The sequence below is a fragment of the Camelus bactrianus genome, chromosome 34 (assembly GCF_048773025.1).
Source record: "Camelus bactrianus isolate YW-2024 breed Bactrian camel chromosome 34, ASM4877302v1, whole genome shotgun sequence".
Taxonomy (NCBI): domain Eukaryota; kingdom Metazoa; phylum Chordata; class Mammalia; order Artiodactyla; family Camelidae; genus Camelus; species Camelus bactrianus.
This window is the reverse complement of record NC_133572.1, coordinates 6,890,895-6,915,170: the sequence shown is the minus strand read 5'-3', so window position 1 is coordinate 6,915,170 and position 24,276 is coordinate 6,890,895. Positions and strand designations below refer to the sequence as shown.

The 24,276-nt window shown below is 34.8% G+C and overlaps 2 protein-coding genes and 1 pseudogene across 2 annotated transcripts; all 3 read left to right on the top strand.

Annotated features, from left to right (window-relative positions):
* The first annotated feature begins 129 nt into the window (after nt 1-129).
* Nucleotides 130-941, top strand: LOC141575954 (putative taste receptor type 2 member 33; annotated as a pseudogene).
* Nucleotides 942-8,646: 7,705 nt separating this feature from the next.
* LOC105062221 (taste receptor type 2 member 10) lies at nt 8,647-14,584 on the top strand. The gene has a single exon (XM_074357913.1). It carries the CDS (start codon nt 8,657-8,659, stop codon nt 9,584-9,586), a length of 930 nt encoding a protein of 309 aa, XP_074214014.1. The 5' UTR covers nt 8,647-8,656; the 3' UTR covers nt 9,587-14,584.
* A 3,069-nt stretch (nt 14,585-17,653) lies between these two features.
* LOC105062220 (taste receptor type 2 member 7-like) lies at nt 17,654-18,589 on the top strand. Its single transcript, XM_010946426.1, has one exon. It carries the CDS (start codon nt 17,654-17,656, stop codon nt 18,587-18,589), a length of 936 nt encoding a protein of 311 aa, XP_010944728.1.
* The last annotated feature ends 5,687 nt before the right edge of the window (nt 18,590-24,276 follow it).

Sequence of the window (24,276 nt, the reverse complement as noted above, 5' to 3'; positions counted from 1 at the left end):
ACACTGATCTCGGAATTTAAAAGAAAACATGGACTTCACTACACACTAAGAATCCAGGTACTGGTGGAACTTTAGGACACTAAGGAGTCAAAAGCAGTGATATTAAGTTTGGCTTTTTTCCCCTCAGACATGATGAATTTACTACCAAGCATTTTTTCTATCCTGTTAATAGCATACCTTATTCTGGGGAATTTTGCCAGTGGCTTCATAGCATTGGTGAACTGCACTGACTGGGTCAAGTGACCGAAGATCTCCTCAGCTGATGGAATTCACACTGCTTTGGGACTCTCCAGAATTGGCTTACTCTGGGTAATATTAATAAATTGATATGCAAATATGTTTAATCCAGATTTAGACAATTTAAGAGCAAGAATTACTACTATTGCCTGGACAATAGCAATCATTATAGCATCTAGTTTGCTGCTGCCTTCAGCATATTTTATTTGTTCAAGATAGCCAATTTCTCCAGCCTTATTTTCCTTCACCTAAGGTGAAGAATTAAAAGTGTACTTCTCGTGATAACGTTGGGTACTTTGTTCTTTTTGGTTTTTCAGTTTGCAGCAGTAAGCATAGATGAAAATATCCAGACAAATGCATATGAAGGAAACATCACTTGGAGGACCAAATTGAGGGCCATTTGACACATTTCAAATATGACTCTGTTCATGCTAATAAACTTCATACCCTTTACTATGTCCCTGATATCTTTTCTGCTGTGAATCTTTTCCCTATGGAAACAGTTCAAGAAGATGCTGCTCAGTAGGAAAGGATCCCAAGATCCCAGCACCAAAGTCTATATAAAAGCCATGCAAACTATCTCTTGTCTCTTGCTATTTGCCCTTTACTTCTGGGCTCGAATTTTCTCAATTTGGAGTTCCAGTAGGCAGCAGAACAAACTAGTTATGATGGCTTGCCAGGCTTTGGAATCATATACCCTGTAAGCCACTCATTTATCCTGATTTGGGGAAACAAGAAGCTAAGACAGGCCTTCCTGTCTTTTCTTTGGCAGCTGAGGTGCTGGCTAAAAGAAAGGAAATAAGTGGGTGTCATGTATCTTCTAGCAGAAAACAAACTGAGTCTTTATAAGCTTTGTGTATGTGTGACTATAAATATAATGACTTGGTACAAATAAGGAAGACTAAATTTAAGACAAGTAGGTGAAACACTTAGAAAATTCAAGTTGTATTAAAACGATGAAGAAGAAAAATAACATGAGGAAGATAAACCATGGCCATTCCCTGTGGTTAATTGTGTTACACATTTCTTTATGATGGGATTCTTATTAAGTGAATATATACAAATTCAAAAGTGAAGAGTTACACAGAATAATCTTGTTTATCTATTCTGCATATGCCTGTCAGTATCTACAAATTTTGAACTCCCATTCTATCCCTTCCCACCCCTCTCCCCTTGGCAACCAATTTGTTTAAGGCTTCTTAGAGAAATTTTAACAAGTTGAAGTCTTTTTCTTTTCTGTGACTTAATTTGCTTTTCCAGCCCTTCTTCCATTCAGATTCATTTATTTACATTTTAATTATGAAATATGAACATGTATGCGTTTATGTAAGATTTAAATACAAAGCAGAAAATTATTACTTATTTTGTTGAAATATAATTGATTTACAATGTTGTGTGTTAGTTTTAGGTTGTACAGTAAAGTGATTTAGTTATACATATACACACATATAATCTTTTTCAGATTCTTTTCCATTATAGGTTATTATAAAATATTGAACATAGTTTCCTGTGCTATACAGTAGGTCCTTGTCATTTATCTACTTTATATATAGGAGTGTGTATATGTTAATTCCAAACTCCTAATTTATCCGTCCCCTCCATTTCCCTTTTGGTAATAATAGTTTATTTTCTGTGAGTCTATTTCTGGTTTGTAAATAAGTTTATTTGTATCATTTAAAAAAAAGATTCCACATATAAGTGGTATCATATGATATTTGTCTTCCTTTGTCTGCCTTACTGCACTTAATATGATAATCTCTAGGTCCATCCATGTTGCTTTAAATGGCATTATTTCATTCTTTTGTATGGCTGAATGGTATTCCAGTGTGTGTGTGTGTGTGTATGCCACAACTTCTTTATCTAGTCATCTTCAGTGGACATTTAGGTTGCTTCCATGTCTTGATTATTGTAAGCAGTGCTGCTATGAACATTGGGGTGCATGTATCTTTTTGAATTAGAGTTTGCTCCAGATACATGCCCAGGAGTGGGATTGCTGGATCATATGGTAAATCTATTTTTAGTTTTTTAAGGAACCTGGAAACTGTCCTCCACAGTGGCTGCACCAATTTACATTCCCACCAACAATGTAGGAGGCTTCCTTTTACTCCACACCCTCTCCAGCATTTATTATTTGAAGACTTAAATTATGGCCATTCTGACAGGTGTGAAGTGATACCTCCTTGTAGTTTTGATTTGCATTTCTTTGATAATTAGCAAAATTGAGCATCTTTTCATGTTCCTGTTGACCATCTGGATGTCTTCTTTGGAGAAATGTCTATTTAGGCCTTCTGCCCATTTTTTTAGATTGGGTTGCTTGTTATTTTGATATTAAGATGTATGAGCTGTTTGTACATTTTCAAAATTAGTCCCTTGACTGTCACATAATTTGCAAATATTTTCTCTCATTCTGTAGGTTGACTTCTTGTTTTGTTGACGGTATCCTTAACTGTGCAAAAGCTTTTTAGTTTAATTAGGTCCCATTTGTTTATTTTTGCTTTTATTCCCATTACTCTAGGAGCTGGTTTGAAAAAAAAATATTGCTGTGATTTATGTCAAAGAATGTTCTGCCTATGTTTTTCTCTGGGAGTTTTATAGTATCTAGTCTTACATTTAGGTCTTTAATCCATTTTGAGTTTATTTTTGTACATGGTGTTAGGGAATGTTCTAATTTCAGTCTTTTACAGGTAGCTGTCCAGTTTTCCCAGCACCACTTATTGAAGAGACTGTCTTTTCCCCATTGTATATTCTTGCCTCCTTTGTCCTAGACTAATTGACCATAAGTTCGTGGATTTATTTCTGGACTGTTGATCCTGTTCCATTGATCTATGTGTTTGTTTTTGTGTCAGTACCATGCTTTTTTGATTACTGTAGCTTTGTAGTATAGTTTGAAGTCAGGGAGCATGATTCCCCCAGCTCCGTTCTTCTCTCTCAAGATTGTTTTGGCTATTCGTGATCTTTTGTGTTTCCATACAAATTTTAACTTTTTTGTTTCAGCTCTGTGAAAAATGTCATTGGTAATTTGATTGGAATTGCATTGAATCTGTGTATTGCCTTGGGTAGTATGGCCATTTTAAAAGTATTTATTCTTCCAATCCAAGAACATGATATATCTTTCTATCTGTTTGTGTTGTCTTCAGTTTATTTAATCAGTGTCTTACAGTTTTTGGAGTACAGGTCTTTTGCCACCTTAGGTAGGTTTATTCCTGGGTATTTTATTCTTTTTAATACGATGGTAAATGGTATTGTTTCCTTAATTTCTTTTTCTGCTATTTTGTTGTTAATGTATAGAAATGCAACTAATTTCTGTTTATTAATTTTGTATCCTACAACTTTTCTGAATTGAACGATGAGCTTTAGTAGTTTTCTGGTAGCTTCTTTAGGATTTTCTTTGTATAGTCTAGTATCATGCCATCTGCAAACAGTGACAGTTTTACTTCTTTTCCAATTTGGATTCCTTGTATTTCTTTTTCTTCTCTGATTGCTGTAGTTAGGACCTCCAAAACTAGGTTGAATAAAAGTGGTGAGAGTGGTTTGGCCTAAGGCATCCCAGCACTTAAGCCTACAGGCTGTCAGGTGGGGCCAGGTGGTGCTAATGACCCAAGCAAGACGTCAGCCTCCAGGAAAGTTCATGTGGATGAATACTCCTGGAATGTCTGCCGCCAGCTTTTATGTCCCCCAAGTGAACCATAGCCACCCTCCACCTCCCTAGGAGACCTTCCAAAACAAGCAGGCAGGTCTGGCCCAGGTTCCTATGAAATCACTGCCTCTTCTTTTGGTCCCAGCACATGCGAGATTATGTGTGTGCTTCCCAAGAGAGTGAAATGTCTGCCTCCTCCAGTCCCGTGGAGCTCCTGCAGCTCAAGCGCCTCTTGTTTTCACAACCAAATGCTCTGGGGGCTCCTTCTCCAAATGCCGGAACCCTAGGCTGGGGAGCCTGACGTGAGGCTCAGGACTCCCACTCTTGTGGGAGAGCCTCTGCTGTATAATTTTTCTCCAGCTTGTGAGTTGCCTGCTCAGCAGGTATAGGACGCAATTACATTACGAGTGCACCACCCCTGCCATCCCACTGTGGTTCCTCTTTAGGTTTCTAGCTGAAGAAGATCTTTTTTTGGTAAGTCTGAGTCTTTTTTAATTGTTGGTTGTTTACTAGTCAGTTGTGGTTTTGTTGTGATTGTGAAAGCAGGCAAGCTTGTGGTCCTACTACTCTGCCATCCTGACCAGATCCATATAGCATCTAATCTTATTGTTGGGGACAGGCACTCTTCCATATCCTTTGTGCGCTGCGCACTGTTTCCTCTAATTCTCTTAAATGACCTTTGTTGACTGTCAGGGAGTGGTACTATCAAGTGATGGAGAGGCACAAAATGAGGCCAGTTTATGCCCTGCAGATGATCCTCTCCTCTTTTCAATACTGCCCATATCTGGCTTTAACTGAGAGACTGTTGTGGGGTGAAGACAGAGTTCTATCACTTGTCACAAGCCCTGTAAATGGTTTTCACTGAAGTATTGAATAATACAAAGATTAATCATGTTTTAAAAATATCTTGCTATCAAATATGATTTTTGACATCAAGAGAAGCTTCGTAAATATTAATGAAGGAATGAAAGTCTGAATTATTAGAGAAAAAAGCAAGAGGTTTTGAATCCAGATGATTTCTCTCTGAGCCTCATTTTCTGTTGCCAAAGAGAAGACAATCATTCCTGGATAATAATCCCATAAGGTTGTTCCTCAAGATATATGTTTGTGTGTATGTGTGTGTGTGTGTGGGGGGCAATTGCAAGAAATTCATTGACAAATAGATATAAATTATCAGCAGCTAGCATTTGGGAGCTGTGGCTTTGCTGGATTCACTCAAGAAACTAGAATGCTTTGGATAGGAAAAGCTTTGGATAAAGTATGGAAATGTCCCTTAGTCTTCCTTCATCACAACTCAGTGGTGACGATTTTAGTGATTACCAAACTCCATCTACTAATGTAGATATTTGCTGTTTGTTAGAGCTCTGTGCATTATATTTTTAAGTGTTACTGGCCCACCTCAAATTGGTGAACAAGTTAAAGATTAAATAAAGCAAGCATTGCAAAATAATGAAAGAGAATATATCTTTATTTGCATGTTAGCAAACGAGAGTTCAGTTTTTCTTTCACCATCAAGTATGAGAAATTTCACTTTATTTTGAAAACACACAGTGAACATAGAGTGCAGCTAGCTGTCTGGGAGAAAACAATTCTTACAAAGAGAGCTTTGTGCTCATCCATTAATACACCTTAGTGTTTCTGCTTTGATCTTAAGCCTACAATTTTTCTTAAAGGAGGAAACTAACTGCGTATCTAATAAATAAGTATATATATATATACATACCATTAAAACATAGTAAATCAAGAAATTGTCAATATTGCAATTAGAGATTGAAACTCTCTCTTTGAGGACATGGTAAATGTCTTGAATATCATCTTCATCATTTTAATACACTCAGAATTAGTAACTGGTATTTTGGGGAATGGATTCATAACACTGGTGAACTGCATTGACTGGCTCAAGACTTGAAGGATCTCCTCAGCTGATCGAATCCTCACCACGTTGGCAATCTTTAGAATTTGTCTGATTTTGGTAATAGTGGTGAGTTGGTTTACAAGGGAATTTTCTCCATCTTTATATTTGAATAGAAAGAATGTTATACTTATTACTATTATTTATTACCATTGCATGGACCTTGGCCAACCATTTTAGCACCTGGCTTGCCACAGACCTCAGCCTCTTTTATTCTCTCAAGATAGCCAATTATACAAATGCTGTTTTTCTTCACTTAAAGCATAGAGTTGAAATGGTAGTTCTGGTAATGTTTCTGGGGGCATTAGTATTGTTGCCTTTATGTCTTATTATGATAAGTATTCTTATTAATATCCAGATACATCCATATGAAAGAAATGTGACTTTGAGTTCTAAAAGGAGTGACACGGAAAACTTTTTGAAACTGATTATATTCAGTATGGGAGACTTCATACCCTTTATTATATCCCTGATGTTTTTCCTCCTGCTAATCTCCTTATTGAAACACCTCAAGAAGATGAAGCACCATGCAATGGGATTCAGAGATCCCAGCATCAAAGCCCACCTCAGTGCCATGAAAATGGTGATATCTTTCCTCATGCTATTTGCTGTTTACTTCCTGTCTATTCTTATGACAGCCTTCCATTCTGATATGACTCAGAACAAATCGACCCTTATGCTTGGTCAGGTTCTTGCAAATGCTTATCCTTCAGTCCACTCATTTGTCCTAATTCTGGGAAACAGTGAGCTATGGAGGGCTTCACTTTCGGTGTTGTGGCAGCTGAAATGCAGTTTAAAAGCTGGGAAACCTTCAGACTCATAAACCATTCTGGAGAGCATCATATGTAATCTACAAGAAAAGGTTAAAGAATTTTATTTCACCTTTCTTCACCATTCTTCCGTAATGCGTGATGTGAATATATTTTAATGTTTATCTGTAATAGGCTTTTTTCTATGCTTATGAAATGTTAATTACATATATATATATATATATATATATTTAGCACATTCATACAAATGAAAAATTAACTGGATTATCTAATTATAAGAATGTCAGCAACAAATGCCATAGGTGGTATTTCAGTTTTTACTTCTCTGGAAAATTTTCATTAAAATGTCAAAAATATACATGGTAGACATATACTTACTAAAATGTGAAAGTTATATTTTTAATGCTTATTGGTTTTCAAGTTATGAGAATCAATTTATAAATATTTGTAGATTTTCTCAGAATCAAGAAGCAACTTGTATTTCGCTTACTTGTTCTACCTTTTCATTCAGTGATTCATCATATATATATTTATAAATTATCAGGAAGCCACAAATTTCCTTGGAAATTCACTGGTTTATATTTCCCATTGTAATCTTTAAATACATATGCACAATAGACTGTGATGTGTAAATTTCCAACCTTTTTTCTTATAATTGTCATTGAGTTTGAAGTCTTAATTTCTGGATTTCTTTAAGTGTATATTTTATTTATTCATGCACTTCTGGGTCACTGGTGAGTGAAAAAAAGAATGGACATAAGAAAAGATTAGAGAGAAAAGTTTATGAGAAACAAACGTGAACTTAAGATACATGTGACTTTTACATGATTGATTTAATCATGGAAAGAAGATTGAACTTAATCTAACATGTCAAAATTTACTTAAAATCAAGTTCGAGTTGAGACATAAAGAATAAACTTGCCCAGGGGCGAAGTGTTAACTTATGAATACAATGAAATGCTATTACTATGCTACTAAATGCTATTATTATGGAGACATAATAGAGGCTCAATAAATGTTAAATTTCACTTTTAAATTTTGAATCAATATATTGGTTTAAGTGATTTTTCCCTCCTTCTTCCACTGGAATGTAAACTCCATGAATTGCATGAGCTTTGAAGTTGTCTACCGTTATCTTCCCTCGGTGGCCAGACAAGACCTTGATAAACTTGGATGCTCAGTAAAATACTTGTTGAAAAAAATGAATGAACGGATGCCGTCAAAGTGGAATATGTTAAGTGAAGGGATTGTTCCTAAGAGCTTTTCATGTCAGGAGTGGTCAACATAATCTGCATTCATTAATGGAATAACAATGAGTATAACAACACTGCAACAATTTGGTGAGATAATATTTGTGATGTTTACCATACCCAGAGTTGAGCTTAAATTCTAATTAAAAATTAAAAGATAAAACATACTGAGTAACATGAAATTAACTGCTTTAATGCAAAGTGGCAATTGTTCAGTATTCCTATGTAATTGAGTCATAAACTATTGTCTCCTTTATATTATAACTTGAAGTGTGCCCTGCCTGAATAACTTGAAAAATGAAAAAAATGTGTTTCTTTGTCTAATTATTTAGAGTAATTATCTACAATGGCTAAATCCATTCATCTCTTCTTTATACTATTTCCTCTTTATATATCTCAACCTTCATCATAAACACTTAATATAAATGACAATGTTCATGTTGACATTGAAAAAGGTGTAGTCCAGTTTTTGTTTCTATTGTGTTTTGCTTTCTGCGGGTATATGTTTCCCACTTCTACTCCAGAATTCAGGTTAACAAATGCAAAATAGTCTCAGAAGGACAGGTAGGATCCATGAAACAGAAACTTTCATTTGCATCTTAACAAATTGTAGGTCAGCATACAGTCTGGACACCCATTCTGTAGAGAAGCTGAATTTTATAGACATAACTGAAAGGGTCTCCATGAAGCTCTTTTGGATTCCATCACAAGGCATTAATTGGGGCAATTTTAAGTGTTTATGTAATGAAAGAGACGAAAATCATTCTTCCATCAAGCAGCAATATATGCCTCATTCTGCAGCAGGTAATTCAAAATCGATGTGACAAAGAAATATTAGGGATTGTCAGATATGCTAAGTGTAGGAGAAGGCCTCCTTCTTTTTGTAGCAGTTAGTGAGTCAGTACTGGGGGTTTTAGGGAACGGATTTATTGGACTTGTAAACTGCACTGACTGTGTGAGAAACAAGAAATTCTCTATGATCAGCTTTATTCTCACTGGCTTAGCTACTTCGAGAATTGGTCTGTTATGGTTAATAATTACAGACGGATTTGTAAGGATATTCTTTCCAGAAATGTATTCCTCCGGTAACCTGGTTGACTATATTAGTTACTCATGGATAATTCTGAATCAATTAAGTGTCTGTCTTGCCACCAGCCTCAGTGTCTTCTATTTCCTGAAGATAGCAAAATTTTCCCACCACATTTTTCTCTGGTTGAAGAGAAGACTCAACAGGGTTCTTCTCATTCCAATGGGATTATTGCTAATTTCATGGTTATTTACTTTTCCACAGATGGTGAGGATTATTAGTGATAATAGAATAAGAAATGGAAGTACAACCGGGGTAACCAACATGCACAAAGATAAATTCCTTACATACCAGATTTCTCTCAATCTGGGGACCATTCTCCCCTTTCTACTCTGCCTGATTACATGTTTCCTATTGATCATTTCCCTTTGGAGGCACAACAGGAAGATGAAATTGAATGCCACAGGATTCAGGGACCCCAGCACAGAAGCACATATCAAAGCAATGAAAGTCTTGATATCTTTTGTCATCTTGTTTTTCTTATATTTTGTAGGCGTTGCTATAGAAACATATCACTATACTCAGCCAGAAAACAAAGTGCTGTTTATTTTTGGTATGGCAACCACAGCCATCTATCCCTGGGGTCACTCATTTATCCTAATTCTAGGAAACCGCAAACTGAAGCAAGCCTCTTTGAAGGTACTGAAGCATGTAAAGTGCTGGGAAAGAGAGAAACTTCTCAGAATTCCATGATGGGCATGGGGAGAACTGGATGTTCCAAGAGAACAATCCAGTGAAGAAATCCCTGAAGATCTGTTTCACTTGCACTACTTTCTTGCATTGGTTTTAACGGTGTTATTGCACATCACTAGACTCTTCCATAATTATTTTGACTGCATCTCAGATTTTAACTAAATCTCTCCAATGAGCTTTTAATCCCACATACAAATTAAGTGGCTCAGTCAGCTTCCCTCCCTTGCAATTGCTTCTTCCCACATCCCCCACCCCCAGAAGAAAAACAGCTGTTCACTATGACGATAATGACGGTGGAATAAGTATCTAAAGATTTCTCCTTGTGCTTTACCTGACTTCTTGAAGCACTGACAGCCCTTCACCAAGAAAACCCAAAGGAAAAGAAACCAAGACAGTTATGATGAATCTTGACATTTAGAACATGGAAGTGAGAGACAGAGAAAGAGGTGCTTCTTTTGAGCATGCGGTTTTAATTCTTTAAAGGACTGCTTTTATTTTTACTACTTGAATCCTAATGTCATTAAGAAAAAAAGCTAATGTGTGTTGTGATGCAGTAGCAATAGTCATAGCATGGGGAAAGATCAGAGTGCCGATGAAATGAGTCTATATTTTTCAAATCCAGTAATTTGAGATAAAAGCTCGTCTTGAACTTCTTAAATTAACTTATGTGTCTAATTTTTTTGGCTCTACTAGTAGTGCAAATTTGGTCCCAAATATACATGTGTTCAAGATTACTATCAGAAATTTTCAGAACAACAAATCTCCTTTGCATTCTCCCTTCAATTCAGTGTCATGGTCGAGAGATAAGTACCTCTAATTTTAACCTTCTGCTGAGCATATATTATTTTCTCGTTTGTCCTTTAACAAATTGCCTTTCAAGGTTCCTGGTTTATTGATAGTATCCGATCTCACTTCCAGCTTTCGAGAGGCCAAAGCTAGGGAATGTCCCATATGCTCACGATCCTTTAAAACTTAAACTCTAATTTAGAGGAGTTTGAAAATGCCCCTATTTTCATTACTTTTTTTCTCTCAAAATCTGCACTTTCCCATTATTTTTGGCATCTGAGGAATCTTTTCTTTATTTTTTTTCCTGACAGCTGGGCCATGCATTTAAAATAATTCTGAAGACTTGTTTTCCCATATTTCTTCAGATATCTGGTTGGCCATATTCTTTTTTCCCCCAGTTTTGTTGAGATATAATTGACATACATATTTGCCATACTCTTAAAAACAAAGATTAGTTGTTCTTTTCTACCTTCATTTCAATTTTTCTTTTTTTTTAAGTAAATGTATTCAAAGCTGTATATTTTCTGCCTAAATATTGATTTAGATACATTCCACAATGTTGACACGCAGTTCTTATACACATATTCAGTTCAAAGAGTCTCAAAATACCCTTTGCAATTTCCTCTTAATTCAAGGGGTACTTAGCAGGATAATTTTCTAGCTGTATGAACAGGTTTGTAAAGGTAATTTTTCATACTGATAGTTTATTTTACTGAAGTTGGGTTAAGCAACATATTTATGTGATAGCTGGCCTAAGATAAGATTTATTTGGTCCAGTATATGATCTATCTTTGTGAATGGTCCATATTTTCTTGAAAGAGGTCTGATAATGTGAAAGTCAAATTTACATGCATTAGATGAACCATATTAAATATATTTCTTCTCTATATCCGTATTTATTATGAATCAATTTGAAACAGATAATAAATGTGCATTCAAAATTATTGTCTCTGCTCATAATTCTTTCATTTGTAGCTTTATTTAACTTGAAACAATATTGATAATTATATTTGTTATTATAGCCATTACTTTATTATTACTATTAATTACTGGTATTAAAACCCTCTGTCATGCAGGTTTTTGCTTTAAATTTTATTTTGTCCATGGTAAAAATATGAATTCTGTTACTTTGCTTTATAGTTCATTATCATGTGTTTTCCATTTGTGTGTATTTCCACTCGTGTATTTTCAACATTTCTACATGTTTCTTTTATTGTCTCCTATAGAAAACAAATCTCTGATTTTTGGTATTGTGATATTAGAATATGAAAATTACGATCATTTAGTAAACATTTTTATACTTGTAATTACTGTTACATTAATTTTCTATCTTATTTCTCTTTTTCTATTTGTCAAGCCTTCTTTGAGATTTTTCCCCTCTTTTCTTACCTTTTATTGCTATCAAATCTTCATATACTGGTTTTAATATGTCATTATCATTATTCCAAATAAAACAATAAATTTAGCTTGTCTTATCTACTTCAAGTATTTCCCAAGCCTCATGTTTTTATGGTGTGCAGTTTTAAGTTTTCAAATTTATGTATTTAAAATATGTTTTTATTGTGGTAAAATATATATAACAAATTTTGCTATTTTAACCATTTTAAGTGTATAATTCTGTGGTATTAATTATATTCACAATATTGTGTGGCCATCACCACTATCTATTATGTCTGCCTTATTTTCTTGAGTTTTTCACTATAACAATCCTAGTGGGTATGAAGTGATACTCTCATTTGATTTATATTTCTCTAATGACTAATGGATGTTGAATATCTTTTCATGTGCATCTTGACCATTTGTAAATCTTTGGAGAAATGTCTATTCAAGTTCTTTGCCTATTTCTTTGAGGTATTTGTCATTTTGTTGTTGAATTGTAGATGTTCTTTATATATTCAGATTATTAAACCATTCTCAGATATTTGATCTGCAAATATTTTCTCCCATTCTGTAACTCATCTTTTCACTTTATCGTAATGTCCTTTATGAACATAAGATTTTATTTTTGATGAAATCCAATTATCTGTTTTTTCTTTTGTTGCTTGTGCTTTTTGTATTATATCTACAAATTCATTGACAAATCCAAAGTCATGAAGATTTACCCCTAGATTTTCTTCTAAGTATTTCATAGTTTTTGTTCTTATATTTAGGTCATTGATCCATATTAAGTTTTGTATGTGGTATAAAGTATGGTTCCAACTTCATTCTTTTGCATATGAATATCCAATTGTCACAGCACCTTTGTTAAAAAGACTTTTCTCCTGATGCATTGTTTTGGCATTCTTTCTAAAGATCAATTCACCATATGTATGAGTTTATTTCAGGAATCCCAATTCCATTCTGTTTGTCTATATGTCTGTCCTCATGCAGTACCATGTGATCTTGATTGCTGTAGGGCCATATTTCATGATTTCAGGTAACTATTATGAACCTTGAAATTTGTGCAAACATAGGGAATTGTAATTAAGATGCATCAATAAAGGCTCTATAGGAAAACAATTTGTTAAGAGAGTCATGCCAAGAAATTCAATAATAATAGTATCTTAAATTTGTTGAGTATATAAGCACTTTTGTGTTCTAAGTGCTTTCAATTTAAGACTTCATTTAATCCCAACATTTCTACAAGTCTCTCCTATACAGTGCTTTCAATCTTGCTCATGTAGAAATTATAATATTTATACCCCTCTCTGGTTGGTGGATATCTATGTATGATTTGATTTTTTGATTAACACATGTTCTTTTTATTGTATAATTACAATAATACAAATAAAATGCAAAATTTTAGGGAGGATAATACTGAGTTTGTTTAAAACTTCTAATGTATTTTCAAATTTTTACAGAAAGTTGAAATATTTCTCAAAGTGACATTGTTTTAAATATCAACAAATACTTATGTTTAAACTGTTTTATTCTTCCAGTTTTATTAAGATATAATGAACATATGACACTGTACAAGTTAAAGTGTATAGCATAATGATTTGACTTACATCAGTGATTTGATTTAAAATAATTACTGTAATAAGTTTAGTGAATGTTCACCATCTCATACAGATACAAAATAAAAGAAAATGAAAAAATATTTTTTCCTTGTGATGAGAACCCTTAGGATTTACTCTTGTAACAATTTTCATATATAACATACAGCAGTGTTAATTATATTAATCATGTTGTACATTACATCCCTAGTACTTATTTATCTTATAAGGTAAATTGTTTTAAATAATGATCTCGTCAAATTCTTAATTTTTATCAATTGTTCTAGGGGATTATAATATACGACCAAATAGTATTTTTTATTTTTTTCTCTGATGGAAATTCTATTCTTGTCACTGATTATAATTTGAATGACTTAACTGCCTTAAATTATATTTCAAGTGTAACCATTTAAAAAAGTAATATCTTTCCCTTTCATTGGAAATAGAATGTGAAATTTTTAATAATAATAGAAATTAATTTCAAATCCATTGAAATATTTTCTTTTTAAACATTTCCATATAATTAGAGCTTTTTCTCAAGAACATTTTGCATTATTATCAATAATTTTTTCTTATGATTGAAATTTTGCTGTCAGCTAATTAGCACTAGTAAGCTACTTAGTTCTCAGAAAATCAGTTACAGAAAACACTTCTTGGCACTAATAACTATCCTTTACCACGTACACAAAGGACAATAATTCACAAGAATTTTTCATTTCAGATATTCTTTTAGTTCATAAACTCTTTAAAAACTGGCTAGTCAGTACATTTCAGTATGAAACAGCAATAGATGATACTCTGATCCATCTCAAATAAAACTGAAACAAATGAAGTTCTTTTGATTTTTTTCCATTGGATTTGATTTTTGTTCTATTCTTAGAACATAAATTCAACCTCTCTATATAAGAGTTTCTCAATGAATAAAACTCCATAGTATTTAATCTCAGTGTTTTCCGAGTGAATTCTAGATGTAAAAATCTTGCTTAAATCTATTTTGTTCAGCCACAGTACACACAGTTAGTGTTTTCATAGCATCTTGTTCTTTCTAAAATAGTTCTGAAAGACATTGACTACTCCACCTGTATTTTGTTATTTTTTCTGAAAATTAAAAAAGAATTTGTCTGAGCTTTTCTCCTTAAGGTTCCAATTAATGCTATCAACTCGGCGCATTTTTAAAGCACCTGTATATTTATCAATCTGAAATAAAACTTTTTATTTGATAATCTTTTGTCTTGTCATAAGTCATCAATGTTTTAGTGAACATAGTGAGGAGTCTGGTGTAGAGTGGGACGTGAAATGACTCCATGACTTTTCAAAATATGAGTTATCTGAAAATAGGACCAGCATGGCAGCATTCTGTTCTTGATTTGTAAATGTGGAGAGCTTCATATAAGCTAGTAGCTAACCTAATTTAAAAATTGTGGTGAGGAACAAAGCACAAATATACAACTTTAATTCTTTTCAAAGAAATGTTGAAACTTGTATAAACTAGATAGAAACGTATCTTAACTAACTTCAAACTCTAGAAGAAAAGAAGACAAACATACTGATTTGCATAAGGGAATAAGAGTTACCATGAAAAAATTGCTCTAAGGTCAGATGAAAAGAAAATTCTACCAAACCTTTGAAGAACAGATAATTCTGGTACTATTTGAGCTGTTCCAGAGTATAAACAGAAGAAAACAGTCCATGAAAAAATTTTTATGAAGCAAGTTTTATATTGATAGCAGGGCCTAACTGACTCTAGAAAACTAGTCTAATCTACTTCTCTTTGCGATGTGAATACCAGTATAAAAATGTAAATAGAATAATAACACACAGAAATACCAACAGTTTTCCTAAAATAATAGTTCACCAAGACTAAGCAGAGCTTATGTCAGGAATATAAGAATAAGCCAATATTAGGAAATCTGTTCAAATGATTGACTAGATTTATAAATCTAAAGGATAAAATATATTGTCATCTCCATGAACTTGTAAAAGATATTTCACTCAAGAGATAGCAACATCCAATAAGACGGGAATCTATAGATATGTAAGTAACATATTATTAATAGAATTTAGTTACCTGATGTTACTGAGTCCAAACTCCTTCTGCTAGCCACATGACAGGCCAGTAAATCGGGAGATGAGGTGTTGGGGCAAGGAATAACAACTTTATTTGAAAAGCTGGCAGACTGAGAAGATGGGGGACTAATGTCCTGGAGAACCATCTTCTCCAAGTCAGAATTTAGGCTTCTTTTATACCAAGGGGGTGGGGAATATGGTTGGTTGTTTCAAGGTTCTTGGTGTCAGAATCCTCATTCTTGCAGCTGTCCATGTAGGTCAGGTCATGGTGTCCCTGTAAACTCCAGCAAGACAAGTGTTATTTTCTCTTCTGCATCTTTTTATCTTTATATGAATGGGAAGTGTTATACCCTTAAAGGTCAGAGCTTTGAGAATAGGCCATCCTGTATATTTCAGGCTATAGACAACATTTTGACTAAGCACAGGAAATAGAACACAGGGTTGAGCCAAAGGAACAGATCTAATATGGAGTCAGATTTGTTCTTCCCCTTTATGTAAACACTGATGCTTCAAGTCCTTCATGATGGAGCTAATGTTGGCAACTCTCCTGTGGTATTATGCTGGTAGAGCAGGAAATTCAAGGGAGTCCACTTGGACTTCTGACCATTTAGCTCTCACTCCATGAATATAAGAAACAGTGTGGGGATTTTTCTGGTTTCATGGATGTCTATTCCAATTATATATTTAGGAAATGTAAAAATAACTACTGAATAGGCCCATGAGACCTATTTGATTCCATTATGATTTAATACCTGACCAATGTAAGCCTCTGTTTTTATTGGTTAGCCATAGTGATATTTGGAGTCCTCAAGAATTAGTGTCAATTCATAGTTAATGTCCACCAACCCCTAAAAGTTCTGGGTATTTTTCAGAGTCATTCTAGTAAATGGCAGCAAGGGAAATCTTGGAAGAAGATCCGAAGTGCTGCAGGGCCCTTCATTGGTCAAAGGGCTCTGGATTTGTAAAATGTGATAGGACTAGAAACCAGATTAAAATTCCATGTGGCAGCTTGTGTCAGTTTTCTGATCCATCAGATGCATAATTTCTCCTGCTATAAAGATCAAGTCGAATTTTAGTAGGCTACCCTCTCTTTCATTCCTAAAGACATCATGATCAACTAGGCTGAAATTATTGATGTTAACTCTCTACACTTTAAATTCATAATTATTTTTGAGCTACAAAACCTGCTTTTGTACAAAACGAACCATGGTTTTGGGGTACTTTGCAGTCATTAGACAGGGTAATGATGCCACATCTCCAAATTAAATTTTAGCCATATTTTCCAAGTAATTGATTCCTTTTGTGAAGCTCTTGTCAATGACGTAGATTGATGAATCTAAAATGCACAGAGCTTAAAATGAGAAAGATTGTGCAAATCCAAGAAATGATGATCATTAAATGTCACGTGACTAGTAATGCATTATTCTGAGGCCTGTGGCATACAACTGTTCATCTGAACAACCAAGATAAATGAGCTAAAAAAAATTTTGGAACCAAATAAACTGTATTTTGTGTTAACCTTTTAAGTTGCCTGAAGATATATAGCTCTCAACGTTAATCCGAAATTTGGATTTTTAGTAGTAATCAATATCATCATTCAACAAAATGAAGATTTTTCTTCAAATTTCAATTTTTGTGCATTTTCTAATTGCAAAAACAAATCCTTGAGGTTTAAGTTTGCCAGATAAAATACAAGACACCCAATTAAATTTGAATTTCAGTACTTCCCAGAAGTACTAATCTCATGTCATTTGGGACACTCTCAAAAATTATTCATTGTTTATTTGAAATTCAAATCTAACTGGATGTCTTGTATTTTTATTTGCTAAATCTGGCAATCTTATTAAGGTTACTAGTGTGCATTACAGATTAATGAATCCAAAATTTGCAAAACGTAGCTTGAGAAAGTGCCACACCATGAAAGAGAATCAGCCTAATTTGCATCTTAGCAAGCTGTAGCTCAGCCTAAATGAACCATATGTGGAAAAGTAAAATCTGCTAAGAAGGTAAATGGACAGAGGGTGGCCAGGCCAGGGATAGCCAACCACATTGCTTGCTCAGGACTAATTAGGATTTAATGAAGGTAGCTACCATCTTCATTTATCATTCCAGTCTCCATCCCAAGACAGACGACAACAAAAAGAGGTGAAGAAAATTACAGCAAAATCTAAGAAGTAGGTGCAGATATCAAACAACATCAGTTCAACTAGAAACGAATTGGATATTTCTGCATTTTAACATGCCAGGTAAGGTGGAGAACACCTTAATCCTCATAGCAGTAGGAGAATTTTCGCTGGGGATCTTAGGGAATGTGTTCATTGGATTGGTAAACTTTGTGGACTGGATCAAGCATAGGAAGATCGCCTCCATTGATTTAATCCTCACAAGTCTGGCCATATCCAGAATTTCTCTATTGTGTATAATACTATTAGACTGTTTTATACTGGTTCAGTATCCAGACGTCTATACTGCCGGTAAACAAATGAGAATCATTGACTGCTTCTGGACACTAACCAACCATTTAAGTGTCTGGTTTGCCACCTGCCTGAGCATCTTCTATTTCCTCAAGATAGCTAATTTCTTCCATCCCCTTTTCCTCTGGATGAAGCTGAGAATTGACAATGCGATTCCTAAGATCCTGCTGGGGTGCTTGGCCCTCTCTGTGTTTTTTAGCCTTCCTGTCTCTGGGAATTTGAATGATGATTTCAGGTTTTGTGTCAAGGCAAAGTTGAAAACAAACTTAACTTTGAGATGCAAAATAAATAAAGCGCAATATGCTTCCACCAAGATATATCTCAACCTGCTAACACTAGTCCCCTTTTCTGTGTCCCTGATCTCGTTTCTCCTCTTGATTCTCTCCCTGTGGAGACACACCCGGCGAATGCAGCTCAATGCCACAGGGTCCAGAGACCCCAGCATAGAAGCCCATGTGGGAGCCATGAAGGCGGTCATCTCCTTCCTCCTCCTTTTCATTGCCTACTACTTGGCCTATCTTGTAGCCACCTCCAGCTACTTTCTACCAGAGACTGAATTAGCTGTGATGGTTGGTGAGGTGACAGCTCTAATCTGTCCCTCAAGCCATTCACTTATCCTAATTCTGGAGAACAGTAAATTAAGAAAAGCATTTCTAAGGGTTCTATGGAAAGTAAAGTATGTCCTAAAAAGGAGTTGCTAACAACATAAACAGATCTGAAGATCAACTATCACTTTCTAGGACAAAAGAAGACAAGATCTCTCTTAATTATCGTTAGTTCTTGCCTTAATGTTGGTTTCATATGTTCAATTACTCTTTTTCTTAATTATCTTTAGTTCTTGCATTAATGTTGGCTTCATTTATTTAATAGCTCCTAAAATGTAGTCTACTTATAATTATAACTTAGAAAATCTCATGTAGATCTGATTTTGCCTTTCTCTCTCTATCTCTCTTTGCCTCTGTTTTTCTCTCTCTTCTCTCCCTCCCTCTGTTCAGAGTTGTTTTTTTAAAATATGTTTCAGAATATTAAAAAGTTGATATCCTAACAGTAAGTGTGAGAGGAGGGCGTATTTTCATAGTTAGTTCTAAATTGTTTCTCCAGATGCAAAATTGTATGACTAATTTAGAACAACTGTAATAGTACCTTGCTGTTATTTGCGTTCGTATGAAAAGCAGCTCACTCATCCTCGTGATCCTAGCTAGATTCTTCTTCTTAGATTATCCAACTCAGCTCCACCTTTGGGCAAATCTCAATAAGTTGACAGTTCTTAACCAAATGCTATGCAATTCTATGAATATAACAGAAATTAATACTGACTTTAATTACAATTAAGACAAACATTATGACTGAAATAAATATTGTCACAGCAAGTTTAAAAACTATTTTAGGATTGTAGACAATGGAAGAAAGACATTCTATAAGAAGGAGAGAAGAAGAGTTTTTATAGAAAGTTTTTATAAAATAAACTTGGCTAAAGAAAGAGCCTAAATAGAACTATTTAATGCTCATTGGAGAGTTTTTTTTGCTGCAAAAGACATGTGAAAGTTTGCTTTTAGCAAATCAGGACTGCACCAGGCATTAATTGTCAAGATACTATAAGATGAGGCCTTCAAGCAAAACCTTATGTACTGAGATGTCAGAACTGACAAAGGAGACACTGATTCGATACAGATGATCTCTACATATATGGAGAATATTATTTGGATGACACATAAGCCATCTGTGACATAGCTCAGTTTCTCAGGTAGGTTCAATCGAGAGGGAGATAATAATAACACAGGAGCGGGGTAGCAGTCGTGGAGCAATTATGTCAAAATCACGGCACTGACGTAAAAAGGTGGAACCCTCAGAACTAAAAGTATGGAAATTCCAGATTCCTGGAAACTTCAAAGCCACCTGAAGCAGACCCCTACCCCTTACTAGAGCAGAAGAGCCTCCCCCATCCTCGAAACTGTCAATTGACTCAATCTGAGGCAAGTTAACATTTGTTCTCCTCAGGATATGCCCTACCACTCCTCATTACTTCAGGACACAGTTTCAGCACAGCTGCGATCAGTCACGTACAGTTTCTGTTCCAAAAGAAAATAGCTTCAAGTTAATACTACACACATTGTTAACATTATCAGTGGGAATAAGGGGACATGATGGAAATGGGGCTTGAGGGTGGTGGATCGAGGAGTCCTTTTCATTTTGTCTGTATATGGAGAATTTATTGACATGGTGACATAATGACTTGGTGTCATATGAATTTACTGCCTCAGTAATGACTTTGGACTCAATGTTCTGGCAAGGGCACGTAACTCCAGTCTTGATACTCTGTTGGGACAGGTCCATGAAGCTTGGGCACAACGATAGCCTCATACGTATGGTGGAGTGGCTGCAATTTCCTTGACATGGTACTAAGAAGGGTCAGAAAGTTCAGGGATGTCATAATGTCAGAAAGGACTGACTATATAGGACCCAACACCTTTATAAGAGCACCTCCCTATGGTCCCCAGGAGATCCCTGAGGATATCCGTTTCACGGAGGCAATAATGAATGCTCTGGTGAAGAAGCACTGGCATCACTGACAGCTCTGATGGGATGTGCTCTGTAGTTCAGAATTGTCTGGTGGGAGAGGCTGCCAGGAAGCTGGGCTTCCTAATGTCGTTGGAATTGTCAACTGCAGCACTTAACCATCATTAACCATATTGGACTGCAAGTCTAGCCAGAGTGCCAGTCGCTATACATTGACCCACAGAAAGCTGTGTTGAGAACTAAGATAAATATTATTCCTAGGATTCAGGTGGATAGAGGCACATAAGGTGCTTCTTGAATTATGTAAGGGAAACATGAAATGCCAAGAAGTCACCTCAGTAGAAAATTGCTATTCCTTCTCAAGCTTCCAGCTCTAAGTCATTTCATAGAAAGTCTATATTACTTGGAGAGGAGACCAGTTATTACTGAGAAATGACCTTGCAAAGCCACTGAAGTTTTCATGGTAGATATTTTCCCAATCTTCAACTCTCTTCAAAGGGAACTCTTTTGACAGAGTAATTGTGAACTAGGGGAAAAGGGATCATTAGATATTTTGTGAACTCTTAAATACAGAATTTGACCTGACACTAATACCAGAGCAACAAAAATGCCATCATGATCTAACAGTGAGAGTGGAGGTTTGGGGGGAACAAATTCTTCATTGCTTCCAGAGAGTCCACATACCCACCTGTGGCTATCTCCCTAGTTCTCAAGAATGAAATTAGCATGGATGTACTAAACATCTGTCAGAACACAACATTGAAAGTTCTTAAGTTTTGGTTGGACAGAATGTCTCACCTAGTAGACGTCAGCAAGCTTTTGTCTTCAGTCATTCAAGTTTTGAGTAGACGTTGAAAGACAGGTACTAATTGGGTGCCAGAAAACTAGAAATACACATACAGTTTGCTTCTTTGGAAAGCAATTCTTGCATAGTAAAGTGTGGATGTTCAGGTTTTTGGTCAGTCTGATTCTTGCCTCTCTGGGCAGATACTAGTGATGATCGTAATCTCTCTGCCTGCTTTGGGACCAACATCTTGGCTCCGTTCCAAAAGACAAAATATGTACAGATAACCAATTGTGAGTCTCAGTACAGACCCATCATCACTGTGTGTGCAGAAAATTCTTCCCTAAATCTGATTAGGATCTCTAAGTATGTAGAAAAGATTCAGATAATCTGGTACAGTCACCCTTCAGTATCCACAGGGGATTGTTTCTAGGATACCCCCCTCCCCAACGCAGATAAAAAATCTGTGGAGCCTCAAGTTCTTTATATAAAATTGCATAAAATTTGGATATAACCTACATATATCCATACTTTACATGATCTCTGGATTATTTATAATACCTAATACAATGTAAATTCTATGTAAATAGTTGTAAATTACATAACATTTACATTGCCAACATACGTAAAATTCAAGTTCTGCTATTTGCAATTTTCTGGAATTAAAATATACATATATAAATAAGTAATGGAAAACTGGGAAAGGTGACAACTGGGGCTCCTACCCTGCTTGCATGGTAAAGAGAAAGCTGCTAATTTCTTCTCCAGTCCTCACCCAAGTCATTTTCAAATGTTCCTACCTCAAGCTTATATATTTTCATACATTTTACATTATTTATTGGAAGCATAGGGGAAAAATGTAAAAAATAAAAACCAACCAACCTCATAGTAATGCTAGACATTAAAAATAATTGGCAATGATTTATTAGATAAGGAGTTGCTATGCTATCATTTCAGTCAAATTTTGGTCAGCCAAGCTCATGGTCTCATATCCAAATTGACACAAGAACCCTAGAAAATTGCTTGGCAGTATACACTGACATTGAACATACCCACACTCTATGACCTAGCAGTCTTGGTCTTACGCTTAGATACAACCGTAATATAAGATATGTGTGTAATGGGACAGGTGTGATAGTTATCAGTCTTATTTGAAATACCCCAAAGTATAAATAACCCATATGTCTGTCAGCAGAAAAATAGAAGAATGAATTGTCACAGAATGGGATAGTATACAGCAATGAAAATGAACACACCACTACCATCCTTGTATAAAATGTTCAATGAAAGAAACCAAAGAAAAATATATACTATTTTACTGCATTTTTTATAAAGTTTAACATGGTGAAACAATTCATCATGGAAAGACATGAATGTAGGAGTAATGGAGGGTAATGTCTAGGAAGGACCCAGGAATTCCTTTGGGCTACTGTGACATATTATCAATATACTATTTACTGAGCAGATTTTAATTACATGAACATGTTCTCTTTGTAAATATTTGTCAATATACATCCTTATAATTTGTTCATTTATCCATAGGCATGTTATACTTTAACAAAAAATATTTAAAGTTATTAATACAGATACTATGTACACTGTATAAACTATTTACACTGTATTGGCGAGGATATAGAAAACAGCCATTCTCTTACACCTTTGGGGGGTTCAAATTTATAGTCTTTAGAAGGTTTAAGTTGTATGATCTATCACTTGGCATTTTATTCAGAAATATTATTCTTAGAATTTATCCTGTATGTGTTACTGCATAAGTAGGTAAATAAATAAATAAATAAGAAAAAGTTATTGTAGCACTGTTTGTAACAACAAAATACTGGAAACAATATAAACGTTGATCTAACTGGTTAAATAATTATGGACTACCAATACAATGGAATATAATTCAGTCATTAAAAACAATTCAGTAGATATATACATGTGGCATGCATATGAAAACATATTCAAACAATATTTTTAAATGAGAACAAAGGTTAGCATGATCCATTTCTATATAAAAGAAAATGAATTGTCTCTATACACACACACATATATAGCTATTTTATATGTATAAAATGTTATATATAGCTATTCTATATAATCTAAAATATATTTTACATATTTATATAAGTTTATATATATCATAAATTCTACATAGCTATTTATATAATCTATAATATATCTATTTTGTATATCTATTTATATAATTTCATATATATATATATAGAGAGAGAGAGAGAGAGCTGTGTTCAGAAAATATCTGAAAATATAGACAAAATTTTACCAGTGATTTTTTTCTGAAATGAAGTTGTGGTGGAGATGAGTAAAACCACCTTTTGCTTTTTGGCCTTCTGTAGCGTTTAAACTTTTTATAATGATGTGGGTTTTTGTATTTAAAAAATACTAATGAAAATGAAGACCCTTGCCAGCCAGCTGTTGTCTGACAACATGGTTGAGGACTGCCCCACAAGTTGCCTCAAACTGCAACTTCCTGCTTCCTCATTTGCTTCTGCCAGGTGCTGATCTTGGCTTTTTACCATGACCTCAAGTCTAGGTCCAGTCAACACTGAGCCCCTTCCTTTCTGTCATCTACTAATTAACTTATTTCAACTCTTCCCTCCACTTGGCTGAATTAGGCTATGACATTTGCCTGCTCCAACCTGATAATTGACCTGCAATTTATTTCTCAATTTCAGGCCTTCCTTCCAGATGTAATTTTACTTTCACCTCCTGCTCTTTAGAATTAATAGTCATGACTTTGGTTTCAGCGACCCACGCCCATCCTTAAGACCAATAATCAGTATCTAATGATACAGAAAACTTAGTAAGCCTGGGTTCTATGCCCAAAGCATTGTGTAAGTTCTTATAGCCATTTTATTGTTTAATTTAATCCTGACAACCCTGGGAAGTAGGTGCTATTATCATTCCAATATTAAAAGTAAATAAATTGAGGCACAGGTTATAAATTTTGGAGCTCCAATTAGACTTGAGGAGTGTTTGACCCAGGCAGAATCCATGTTTTTAACTACATTAGACTATATATAAGACTTTATCCAATCTTTATTTTAATCTGCTTTATATTTTTATTTC

Bases quoted from the DNA above. Each gene is read 5' to 3' on its own strand.
- LOC105062221 (XM_074357913.1), top strand. From the start codon at position 8,657: ATGCTAAGTGTAGGAGAAGGCCTCCTTCTTTTTGTAGCAGTTAGTGAG.
- LOC105062220 (XM_010946426.1), top strand. From the start codon at position 17,654: ATGCCAGGTAAGGTGGAGAACACCTTAATCCTCATAGCAGTAGGAGAA.